The sequence below is a fragment of the Strix uralensis genome, chromosome 8 (assembly GCF_047716275.1).
Source record: "Strix uralensis isolate ZFMK-TIS-50842 chromosome 8, bStrUra1, whole genome shotgun sequence".
NCBI classification, from domain to species: Eukaryota; Metazoa; Chordata; class Aves; order Strigiformes; family Strigidae; genus Strix; species Strix uralensis.
In genome coordinates, this window is record NC_133979.1 from 33,626,258 (window position 1) to 33,639,401 (window position 13,144).

Here is a 13,144-nt window from a genome sequence, read left to right on the forward strand (position 1 = left end):
TTTCAGTGTTTGCTGTTGGTCACGTGTTCCTGTGGGTGCCATGTCATGGTTGAGGCATGTGGTGAACGTGTGTAAGTGCAATAACCTGCAAGTGCACTTATGACCTGTTGCTGCACAAAGAGCTTGGAGCTGTGAATTGAAGCCAGTGTAGCTGAAATCTTTACTGTTTATAGATCAATAAATGTATGTATAAAGTAGATGTAGATTAGGAACAGAAAATAAATTGCTTTGACTAGCCTTAACCCCTAATTTAGCAGAAATTCCAGTTAATACCTTGCTTAGACTAGTGTTAACCTCTAATTTAGCAGAGATTCCACTTAACACAGTGTATCAGGCCAAAAGTTGCTTACCTGCAGCCGTAATAAGGAAAGAGGATAATCAAGAGCACTCTTAGAATAATCCAGTAAACTGGAAGATGAAGCTTGGGACTTGGCTAGACTTAGGCAGCCTAATGTACGTATTAATAATTTTGCTTTATAAAGTATTCATTATGTCATTTTAATCAACTGTTCAAAATCTAATTGTACCAAATGTGAATGAACTGTTAAAACTTAAAGGATTGCGTTATGGATAACATGGTATTTACATAAACTGAAGAACTAGCCCCAACATTGGTTTTATGGCTGGATGCTGATGTTTCAAAACACTGAAATGTATTAGCTAACAAATGACACCCCACTACCACGCCTTAAAATCTGTGCAAGACCTAACGGTGGTTATGTAGAAATCACACTATTTTGTGGACAGACTATCTTCAAACTATTTAAATAAAGTTGAATCTGTACCTTGAGCTGGTTCGTAGGGGGCAGCATGCTGTGACACATGTGCTTAGAGTGGGGGAGAGGAAGGGAAGTGTAATGAACTGTTAAGTTTTACATCATCTTCTCAACTCTGTGATGTAATTGTAGCCTAAACTGACTCATGCTTTGTCTTTCTGTTGTATACTTCTTTACATAGGTAAAGCAGCATGATCCCAGCTATCCTCAATTGATGTGGAAACAATCATACTGGTATAGGTCCCTTCCAGCTGAACTGTTCTATTCTAGAAGTGTAAATACTATATTGTCATTTTTGGAGGGGAAGTCACCCGTGTAAGATACCTTTATAGCCAATTTCACAATGAGGTGTGCTGAATGGATGCATGCTGTGTATTGTCTCTGCTATATGCACAGATGTAGTTTGTAAAGGGCCACTAATTCGCATACAGCACTGTAGGAAACTATTGATGCTGCTGCAGAACTGGAACTAGAAAAGCATGTTGAGCTCAGCAGCTTTATAGAGAATTGTTTGAATGTCTGTCTATGCTTCCAGGACCAAAAATGCTGAAAAACTTGTTACAGAGACACCCTGATGGTCTGTTAAAAAAATAAAATAAATAAATGGTTTCGGTCCTGCTGGACTTAGTAACTGGACATACTGAGGACTCTTCCTACAGTCAGTGCCTTAGTGTTCAATTCAGTAGCTTGTTGGAGGCTTTTAGGTTAATTGTGCATTCTAGTAAACGTTCAGTGCCCTAGAACACAGAGAAACGGTGCAGAAAAAGCAAAAGCGCTGTGTGCTCTCTCCCTGGCCCTGCATGGCTGTTGGTAAGCCTTTCTGGAGCTGAGCCATGTGGAACCACTTGTGTATGCCTGCACTGCCTTGCCCAAATTTCTGGATTCCAGGAATTGCTGAGAGAAGAGCTTGCCACTCTTATAGGCTCAGTGTGTAACACCCATCAGAGCTAATAAGCTCTCCTAAAGCCGGGACTGGCACTTGGCATGGTGCAAAGTGCCAAATGGCTCTGCTGGAACCAGGCCAGCATGCTCAGCTAGATGCAAGCCAGTCCCAGCCAAAGCATCAGGCTGCTCCTACAGTGAGGGTTTTTAAGGTGTTTGGTTTTTTTTTTCAGAGCTCAGCATAATGCTGTCTCCAATTCTATGGAGAATAAAACAAATATTTTGAGTTTAAAAAAAAAATTGTCTTGAATATAGCTGAAATATTTTAATTACTTTAACTTTTATGAGCAAACCAGGTCATATTTAGGCTTGTGCAAACAGCTTATATTGGTGATTGTCATGTGGAAGTGCAAAAAATTGCCCTTTTAGTATGGTAACAAATCATGGTGAGCTAAACAGTATTAGCTGCTACTAAATCAACTGGAGAGTGATCAGTCCAAGAAGATTCCACCTTAATCCGTGAACAAGTGTTAGTGCAGTTTCAGTGCTCAGTGAAGTCTTTTAAATCACAGGTTTGGGTAATATAAAACGCACAGTATGCAGTCCAGTTGCCTCCTGTGCTGCAGGAGGCTTCCAGTTGCCTTCGGGTACTTCAGGACATCAAATCTGGGCATGCATGTGTATTTTGTATAAATAAGTTTTCCTTTCAGGTCTGCTATAGTACCCTTGTTTTACAAGGTGACAGGAGCCTTTTCAAAGAGCAATGACATGAGGTGAGCACGTGGATTTTCTCTCCACAGTGGATCAGTGAACAGTACAGACTTTGTGCAGAAGGAAGCATACTTCTTCAGAAAGATGGTCCTGCTGTTGCATGTGTTTTCTGTGCCTCAGAGCTAGCTGTGAGATTAAATCTACCTGCTGGTCCTACTGCTGAAATACCTACCAAGAGGTGGGCCTCAACAGGAACAGTCTGACTCGTTTAGTAGGTGAAGAAGCATCAGTTTGCTTTTGCTAAATCACTCCCGCAAAGACCTGTCCTATGGACTCCTCGTCAAAGATTTCTCTGGAGCAGTTTGGGAGGTGTCCAACATGTTGCAAATAAGTTACCTGCAAGCCCCAGGACAGCAGCATTAGAAAGCAGTTGTGTTTACTCCTTAAAGGCCTTGCCTGCCCTGCGTTTCCAGCCAAAAAGGCTGGTGAGTGATGGAGGTGTATCAGTGGGAAGAGGCAGAGGTGAGAAGCCATCAGTCAGCTGCTGGTTTGTTCTGGGGTTAATCAATAGGCTGTAGCTCTTCCAGCTCAGCAATGCCACAAAGACTTCCCTGCTGCACAGAGTTAAATGATGATCTGTGTGATTGAGGAAAGGAGAGGAAGAGCAATGAGAAATCGGCAGAATCACACAGAATCACAGAACTGTCTAGGTTGGAAAAGACCTTGATCATCCAGTCCAACCATTAACCTAACACTGACCGTTCCCAACTACACCAGATCCCTCAGTGCTATGTTGACCTGACTCTTAAACACCTCCAGGGATGGGGACTCCACCACCTCCCTGGGCAGCCCATTCCAACGCCTGACTACCCGTTCTGTAAAGAAATGCTTCCTAATATCCAGTCTAAACCTTCCCTGGTACAACTTGAGGCCATTACCTCTTGTCCTATCACTCATTACTTGGTTAAGAGACTCATCCCCCCTCTCTGCACCCTCCTTTCAGGGAGTTGTAGAGGGCCAGGAGGTCTCCCCTCAGCCTCCTCTTCTCCAGACTAAACCCCCCCAGTTCCCTCAGCCGCTCCCCATCAGACCTGTGCTCCAGACCCTGCACCAGCTCCGTTGCCCTTCTCTGGACACGCTCGAGTCATTCAATGGCCTTTTTGTAGTGACGGGCCCAAAACTGATCACAAGAACAGCAGGAAGACTTGGCTGTTCTTGTGATCAAGACATGTCTTTAGTGACTGCTGTTGTTATTCCCTTACACCTGTGTAGTGAAATGCAGCTGGTTCCATGGAGTGTAATGACAAACCAGCCCAGAGTGATTTCCACTGAATAAGAATGTGCTTTAAAGCCTAATTCAGTTATGTATCTCCATCACTGTAAATATATATATAAAAATATAGCTGTTGCAATTAAAAATTATTTAGCCATTGTGGCTGGGTTTTTCTGCTGTGTGAAAATTAAGAGTTTGTTTTACAAAACCCCATGCATTTTGTCATACATTTGTTTATAGAGATCTGCATTTTGAACAATTTTATTTTGTGTTGTTTGTAAGACAGGAAAGCATTTTTCTTCCTGACATCTGTGACAAATACACATTTGTTCTTTTTGTCATACTCGTCCAGTCTGGGAGGAAAAACACTCATGTACAATACCAGTAATCCATGTTAAACTACAAATGAAGAGAGTCTTGACAAAGGTACTAATCAGAAGGCCATCCTTTGGGATGAAATTTTTTCTTTGGTGTTTGCATAAGACTGCCAGCTCATAGGCATGACAAGAATAGCTGCATTTATTGTTACTGTAAATGGTAAAATTTTATAAGACTTATTCTAGCCTTAAGAATTCACAAGTATCCAAAGGTCTGAATAATTAATGAAGAGAAATAACTTCCCATTGTGTTTTTCTATGGAGTGTTTACTTGGCTTTAGTCGCTGGCTTGTTTTGTTTGCACTAAGATTTTAAGGATTTTAATTGTGACTGAACACTTAAAAAAAAAAATCTTTGAAAAGTTTATCCACACCATAAATTCCTTATACAGATGCACAAGCTATAAAAAGAAGAAACTGTCACTTGGTTTGTCTAATGAAATTTTAACTGCCAATTAACACTTGATAACATGAGTTGTTTGCCACACTTAAATATTTCTTTGTATTGTTAACAGCTGGTTTATATAAAAAAGGCTTTAGCAGTGATTTTTGAGGTGAAAGGCTAACCAAATAGAAGCACATAGAGGTTGTTTTAATCAGATAGACGTCGATTTGTCAGTGTCTAAATGGCTGTCCCTAGGCAGTTATAAGAAACAACTGTTTAACATTCATATGCAGCTGTATTAGAGGTGGTTACTGAACTGAAGGAATCATGTATTTGAGAATGGATCAGATAATACTCTATAGATAGATAAAGATCAGTGAAATGATTTTATTTTAACATTTATTCTCTTTCACATTGCAAGTCTTGTGTGCTGCATTGTCTCCCTGAACAAAAACTCAGAGTCAGTTCTACTAACTGCTGATTTGATCTTGGCATAATATAGCTTAGATATCACTCTTTACAGCCTTCTGAATCTTTTTTTTTTTAATGCTGTTCTGGCTGAAATTATCCATGGGTTTATCATTAAGTCTATCAAAATCTACAGAACTCCAGGCTCAGTGTGGTGCAGCAGTGTTTTGCTGTGGGGTTTTTTGTTTGTTTCTAACACCTGAAGGGTTTGGAAGTGGGTGAGGACAAAAAGCCTTGGATTCCTGTGTGCTCCTGGCAAGTAGCGGTTATCCTTTTCTTTCTCAGCACAGAATGATAGAAAGTAACTTAAAGAAGATAAAGTAATTATAAGACTGAGGACTTGCATATAAGCTCCTCTCTATGCTCAACATAAAGCTGAGGGTTTTCAACAGTAGGTGGACAGGTGGAGGTTTTTTGTGATTTATTTTTTGCTGATTCAACCAGACTGACAAGGTGGAGGGGTGGGTGGTGGAGAGTAGAGGTGAGAGGTACTTCTGCTTCCTCTGCTTTTCCACTGAGATTTTGGCTGGGAGAGAGAGGAACCTCTAATATACTGTACTGATTGAGGTGGGTCTGTACTTGCCACTTGTTTCTCGATATGCAGTGCCTGTGATGTTTGCATATGCCTCATGGGTCAAATTAGTTTTGTGTGTATTTAAAAAGGGAGCTTACTAAAAAATAAAAAGGTAAGAAATTATTTTAGAACTGGAAGTAAATTGTTTGTACATATCTTAACAGAAAAATCAGTGTAAAATTTTGCTGATGACCTCTGTTTCATTTACTATTTTGTAGTATACTTTATAATGGTCAAAATCCCAACTTTCAGACAGTCTCCCATTACAGTCACTGGCATGTGACAAGTAGATGTTGATATTGTATGTCTGTGGTGTGATTTACCACCAAGACAAATTGTCTCTCTTTGCTGACCCCACAATTGTAGGGTCCGGTATCTAAAAGTAAAACTTTGTTAAAGGCGTTTTTACCTACAGCTTTTGACATAGCCCCCCTTTCTGTCTTGGTTTTAATGAAAGCTGAAGTCTGTTTACTGAACTCAATGGGTACATCAGAATCTCTGCAATTCCTGAAATGCTAATTATGCACATGGCCTTTCACTCTTGCTTTTTCAGACCTCGAGCAGTGGAAGGCACTCTGTTCGCATCACAGGTCTCAGCACTATTGACTTCCGAGCTGGGTTTTCTAGGAAGCCAACATTAGACTTTAAAAAAACATCCAGCAGACCAGTGCAAGGTTTGTCTCCGTTTTAGTCCATACTAAAGAATAACAGACTTGGGGCACCCAGAATCGAGTAGAACTATATGATGATGTGTCTGGTGAAATCTGGGGCTGCTGTTGGTTGGTTCTCGGGCCTTGAAAGTGTGGGAGCAGCCAAGGTTCCTGTTTTATCATACTATGGTGTTATTTTGTATTAGCTTGGGTTTTTTTTGTGTCACAAATCCAGGTATTTTTAGCTATGAAATGCCTCAAAATTGCAACACTGTTTCTGTTACTTTTGGAGCTTCAGAGAAAGCCTTTGGCTCTGGGGCATGGTGAGGAGTTAATAAAGAGGCTGCTATTTTAGAAACACCTGTTGGACATCAGTAATTTAAACCTGAATCCGTGCTGTGTCTCCTGACAGCTAATAAGCAGAGCACAGCTTAGTACAACTTAGTTTTTTGCTGCTTAGTAAGGGTTGAAACTGAATGGTGCATTCATGGGGTAATAAGCCATACATATGGAATTTAACCTTTCCTTTTTTTAATTATTTATTATTTTTAGCACTTAAAATTGCATGTTTCTGTTTTTCTAGGGATTCCTACCTTTGTGCTGCTAAATACCACGGGGATCTTTCTTCCAGCTAGAGTAGACCGACTGGAACTTCTGAGTATTACAGGGGAACTTCTTAAGACCTTGCCTGTGAAATACTATCCTGACAGAAAGCCCTATGGACTATGGAATATTTCTGACTTCATTCCACCAGATGAAGCTTTTTTTGTTAAAATAATGGGCTATGACAAGGATGATTATATTTTTCAGAGAGTTTCAAGTGTTTCATTTTCTAGTATTACTCCTGGTAAGAGATTTTAACTTGAATGTACATTTGCCATATCTGAATCAGTTAAAATTGATACCTACTATCTTTTTCAATCTTAGACAAGTACTTTCTGTGCTATTGCCTGCTAGAGTTCTATCTCTAGATTGTGATGGACAAGCTAATGTTATTATCTAAGTGTAACTTTATCAGAAGTTGAATTTCCTTTTAATAAAAGGGAGAGATGGAATATATGTTAGTAGCTGTTAATAATCTTTTGGGGAATATTTGCTTTCTTCAGATGCTCCAAAAGTTACAATGCCCACCAAGACTCCAGGGTATTATTTACAGCCAGGGTCTGTTCCTTGCCACGTAGAAAGTCTTATACCTTTTACTCAGCGTTTTACTAAAAATGGAGTAAATCTAGGAGTGGATCAGTTCTTCAAGTAAGTAGTGACCTTTTTTTTCCCAATACTGTTTCATTTCCTAGTTATATCCTGTGATTTCCATTTACTATTTACTATTATATACTGCTTGTACCCCATTACTTCCATTCTGTTACTTTTAGTGATATTCATTAGGGAGTCTGTATTCTGTGGTGAGATTTATAATATATATGCACATTTGAGGAGGGTGTGCACTCTGCGTAGATGATGAGATTACATGGTTCTGGCCAAAATCCTCCTCAAATGTGTGCTCTTAAATTGGGTCTAAAAGTCTAGAAGGCAAATGCTTTTAATTTTTTAAAAGTTATGTAAAGTAGATCAGTAACTAGCTTTTCTTCTGGAACACACCCCTCGCACCCTCTCTGCCCCTCTCCTCCCCGTGACACATAGATGATTACATAAATGATTATGTAACATACATTAACTGCTTTCTTTTTAATGGCCTTCCATGGATGCCCTAGAAGTCTGTCTTATGACCTACCCTAGAAAATGTTCTTCTTCGTGAAGTCTCTCAAAATAGGAAAACTTATGCTGAATATACTGGAAGGCTCTTCAGAGTTCTGTGTAGAAAATGGATTGCATGCTCATTCTCTGTAGAATGAGATAAGAACAGAATAAAGAAAAGAAAGAATTAAAATACTTATAAAGTCCATCTTGTAATTCTGGTAGCTGAAAACAAAAGGGAAGTATGTATTAGAAAAGTGTTGGCAGCCTCTTGTAAAGCCTGAAGCACTTCAGGAGAAGACTGAAGGCTAAGTTTAATGTTCAATAGCAGGTACATGACTACCAAAATAAATATATTCTGGAGCTCCCTTGTACATTGGCAGTGTGAAGTGCTGCAACTCTTTTTTTTTTTTTTTTCCCCCCTCTAATGAGGTGCTCTTTACATGTAGTCAACCCTGGCACGTAGTTTAACAGCTGTGTAATTTTTTCTATTCTTTAGTTATCAAACCACACACTGCTACTCCTTACTTTTCACATGTCCAGCACCTTTATGACTTTTCATTTTCATATTACAGACCAGATGAATGAACAGATCATCCCAGTTAATTTAGCAAAATATATCTCAAGCCAAATATTATTGTTCACAGTTAAATAGGATCTAATTTGGCTTGTCTTGTCTGCATTTTATTAGTAGTGAAGTTCCATACAGGATTTGTCCAGTTTACTAGTTCAATGCAGATTTGAGCTGCATTATTGCTCTGCATTGAAGGAGTTTCAGTTTTGTTTTGGTGACAAGATGTCATCTTTACTCAATTTTTTTTTTTTTAAATACTTATTTCAAAAAGTAAATGGTTTATAAGCTGAACTTTACAGTTCTATCATGACAGTTGTCTATGTGGAAGTACCATTAGGATTAATCTAGGTTAAGGGTTCTTGAAGTGAACATACTTTAAAAATTTTTTTCTACTTTGATTCCAGAGGTACTATAAGTAATGTGTAGGAAAAAAAAAAAAAAAACTTCTCTAAAATTGCAATGCTTTGTTTTTCTAGATTTTGGCATCCTGTGGTGGTCTAGTAAGAAAATTTGGAATTTAATTAATATCCCAGTGCATTTCTGACAAGTCTGATTTAGGAGACCAAGAACAGTAGTTAAGCATCTCATTCCAGCGGGAAATCAGTGGGAACTGAGAATAATGTGTCTTTAAAATCCATTCTGTATTGTAGATGGCAGATCCAACCAACACTGCAAAGGTCAGAATCAACAAAAATAATGTGTGACATTCTGACAAGAAATGCAATCCATTTAGTTAATTAAAACAATAATAATTTTTTTTAAATTACTTTGAATCAACTGATATTTGTGGTTGTCAGTCAAGTCTAGTATCTGATCTGCTAAACCATGCAGATATATATCCCTCCAAACTAGGTGTTAACTAGTGTGGTATGAGTGAATCTTAGGCTTTGGCTCACTCATGTGAGCCACAGCCTGCTGCTGGGAACTCCCCAGGTGAAAATGTGATATGGAGTGTGGTGATTTGTGGTGACCAAGAGGGGAGGTTAGATGCAACATGGATATCACTGTGCTCTCTGCCAGTGTTTCTGCAGTAACTAGTAACGAGGATGTAATTTGGTCTTTGGATTTTGCAACTTGACTAAGGGAGCACGTTTGTATTTTCCAAACCGACTAGATAAGCAGCTTGAACAGCAAATCACATATGTTGTAAAGTGATTTGGGTAAATAAACGACTTGATGCTAAAAGGTGCTGCGTTATCCCAATAACACGTTGCAAAGAGTTGTGTGCAGTTACTGCTTTTTAGAGTCAGTGCCAACGTGTGTAGCAGATGTCTGGAGGTGTGTGTTACTGCTGCCATTGTTGTATTTGATTTTTATTTATTAGACCACTGCAGGTCTGTTTGCCACGCTTTTCCACTCTATAGACACATTTCCTTTTATGCTTCCATTCTCAAGGCTTACATGTTCCACATCTGGGGCATAGCAGAAGTTGGGAATAAAGAAGAATAGGATTGCATAACTTCACTTTTGACATATTTTCCATGAAAAAGAGTTTCTCACTTTTTTCTTGGAAGAAACATGACCCTGTTCTTTAGTGTTGGCAGTTATTGCCATGTCCATTTGCCAGCATTGCACTGTAAAATGTCATAGATTTGATGTATGATATATTAGGTTATCTAGAGTAAGTATGAAGTAAAAGAGAATCAGTAGGAAGCCATTTAAGGTCACTCTATACTGTTTTCATTTGTGGTGTAGTTGGATTGTCTGTCTCATGGTGCTCCAGCATTGAACTTTCTTGCATATTCCAAGTCTCTTTTGTTCTTTCTGTACCCTTTAAGAGTTGATAAATCAATCTATTCAGACAAACAAGAGACAGAGGATTCACTTATTTAGTGTTTTCCCATAACATGGCAATTACTTGCCAAAGCTATCGTGGATATTTTAGTGCTCATCAGTTTTGTTTATATGCCATAGCAATAGGCCACAGGGAGCACTGGGACACTGCATAAGAACCACTGTTTTGCTCATTTATGTCATCATCTGTGTGTCTGCACCATTGTATAAAACGTGGGTTTGAATGCTTGAGAAGCTGTAAGAGTGTTCAGTTTTTAAGCACATGTAACCACCAGTCAGTGTAGTTAGACTTTTATTCTCTTCTTGGCTTTAACATTGTATGTGATAGACACATGGTATTATTGCCTATCAGCTTTGCCCTTGCTGTGATTTACAGAAAAAAATGCAAGTATTTCTCTGGATTCCTGTTATATTATCTTGCATCTCTTCTGTACCCACCCTCCATTTTCTGTCTTGAATCTGTTAATTCTGTCTTTATATGTGTTGCACTGTTTGTTTTTGTATGGCTATGCAACCAATGTGCACAATATTGGGTTATCATACTTCTTGCTGGTCATAAGTTCAGAGGTGCAGCCAGCAGAGCAGAAGTCAGTCATCATCTTACTGATACTTCACATTTTGTTGGATTGTAAATGCTTGGGATGGACTACCTGTCCCTGCAGTTTAAGAAGTACAGAGAGCTGCCTGGATGTAGCAGTCATCTTGTAGTAGGGTAGATGCTGCCCTCTGTATGAACCTAATAGTGGATTTGCATATAGAGGGGAGGAAAGCAGATTGTATCTGGTAAAGGATGGGGTCTCCTTTATGTGTAGCCCCTGTCTGTACCTGTGAGCTTGAGAGGCTCAGGCTGGGAGGACGAACCCTTGTTGCTCTTGCTGGTAAGACCCACAGGTTTGGTACCACGTACTGGCTCTATGTAGAAACCTCTTGGTATTAAGGAAAGGTATTATCTCGAGTAGTAAAGCTAACAATAGAGTATGAGCAGCTGAGTGAATGACTCCAAATACAGTGGTTTTAGTCATTATGTGACAACTGTTGATATATGCTAAAAGCATATTTGTAGATGTGCAAATGAGACATTCTGCAAAAACTTAGATTTCTGACTTAGCAAAAACTAAGAAGCCTGACAATGTACATATAGTTTCTTTAAATAAAATCCATAAAGCTAGATCCAATGTGATTCATCAGAGGGTCTGTTTTTCCTCTTAATTATTGTGAAAATCTCCTGTATCTGTAGTCAGGAAACCAAGTTCTTGTACCTCTTGATTCCTTCAGGAATTTAGATAGTATGCACTTTTCTTCCTCCAGAGAATCATCTAGTATGAGTTGGGAAATTGCCCAGGTCTCCTTGCCTGATGAAGGCTTTTATGAATGTATGGCAACTAGCAGTGCAGGAACCGGCCGTGCACAGACGTTTCTGGATGTATCAGGTGAGTAGCAGTCCATCCTTCGACACTGAGATGTGGTGACATATTGTGATGGAATGCTTAACAGAGAGCAATGGCACTTGGGGCCAGTAAAATACATTTCCAGTTCTAAATATATTGTGTTTTTTCTCACCCATATACACAAATGTGCTGATGTTGTTTTAAATATTAACATTGAATTTATTCTAATTAGTTCCCACTATCAGTTGGGCTTGCAGAATAGATGTGGCCTGTAGAAGCAGAAATAGAAATCTGAGATTTCAGTTGTTCTCATTTTTATTTCAGGCTGTAGCAATTGTATGTTCACTTGATTGTATGTATACACGAGGAATTATGAAAGTTGTATTCAAAAGTTTTCTGCTTTTTTTTTAAACAGTATTCAGTAAATTGTTGGAAATCTCATCTATTACCTTGAATTTTTTAAAAGCGAGTAACTAGGATGAAGGAAGTAAAAATGAGGAATAAATCGGGCTAATCACAAAGATAATTTTGAATAAACAGTAGTGTTTGGTTACTAGCCTCAAAATGGCTAGCAATCTATCCAATAGATAATTTTAATCACTTTTTAAAAAAAAATGTAAAATGTTCCTAACTTCATAACTAGTTGTCCTTTAAATTGAGATTTTTATAAATCGGGTCATCCGTTTAGTATGAGTTGGTGTGCCTTATGTGTTAAAGCAGTTTCAAAGCATAAAGCTCAGATATTCCACTTGCTGAGGAAGAGGGAATTTTCCTTATATAAGTTAATGACCTGTTGAGACTTGGGGCACTAAGTTATTATGCCCCATTAATTATTACTGAAAGCTATTTGTAGTAAGAAAATCCTTCTGAAAAGTGAATAGTGTCATCCTGGTTAAACTTTGGACATAGAAATTTGGAGTGGGATAAAGGGAGAGAGTAAAGTTGGCCTTCTGTGAAGGGGAAATACAAGGCTACGCTGCTTGTGTACTTGTGACTGCTGGGCTATGGGGATGTTGTTGCCTGCGGATTATGATGTTGAGAGTTTCCATTGCAGATCAGTTAGAAATGTTTCCCAAAGTAAAGCAACAGGCTTTACTTCAAAAAGTTAATCCTTTTGCTCTGTCAGAAGAATTTAGTTTAAGTAACTGTAAACCAAGATACACCCCAAACGCAATTGGGGAAAACATAAAACCAGGCGTGATCTTGAACTGCTTCAGCAGACAGTAGAGGTCGTCTGCAGGAAGATGACTGGCAGGAAAAATTAAAAGTTTATGCATGTGGGTGGGTGGATGAAAATCCTCTCCATACTATAGCAAACTTTGTCACTTAATTTTTCACAGTTGCAAAGCAGTTTGAGGGAAAGGGAAAAATAATTTCTATTTTGAAACAAAAATCCATTCTACGTAGCCTTCTGTTTGTGTTGCTCAGGTATCTGTCATGCAGAAGTGTAAGCTGTTGCTCTTGACTAGGGAAAACACTGGAGCTGACTCAGTTAATTTACAGTGACAGTGAGGTTAGAGCTCTGAACAGCAGTTTGAATTCAGCCTCGGGGTTTCATATAACGGCTTGAAATTGAAGTTGTTTTGTCTTTTATCTCC

At 38.8% G+C, this 13,144-nt stretch overlaps 1 protein-coding gene across 1 annotated transcript in view; it reads left to right on the forward strand.

Moving 5' to 3' along the window:
- The window catches only part of HMCN1 (hemicentin 1), a 206,740-nt gene that overhangs the window by 53,687 nt on the left and 139,909 nt on the right, over nucleotides 1-13,144 (forward strand). The window contains exons 7-10 of the mRNA XM_074877133.1: nucleotides 5,999-6,119; nucleotides 6,679-6,942; nucleotides 7,202-7,346; nucleotides 11,467-11,588. Of these exons, the coding sequence (XP_074733234.1) occupies nucleotides 5,999-6,119; nucleotides 6,679-6,942; nucleotides 7,202-7,346; nucleotides 11,467-11,588 (652 nt within the window). The remainder of the gene's footprint in view (nucleotides 1-5,998; nucleotides 6,120-6,678; nucleotides 6,943-7,201; nucleotides 7,347-11,466; nucleotides 11,589-13,144) is intronic.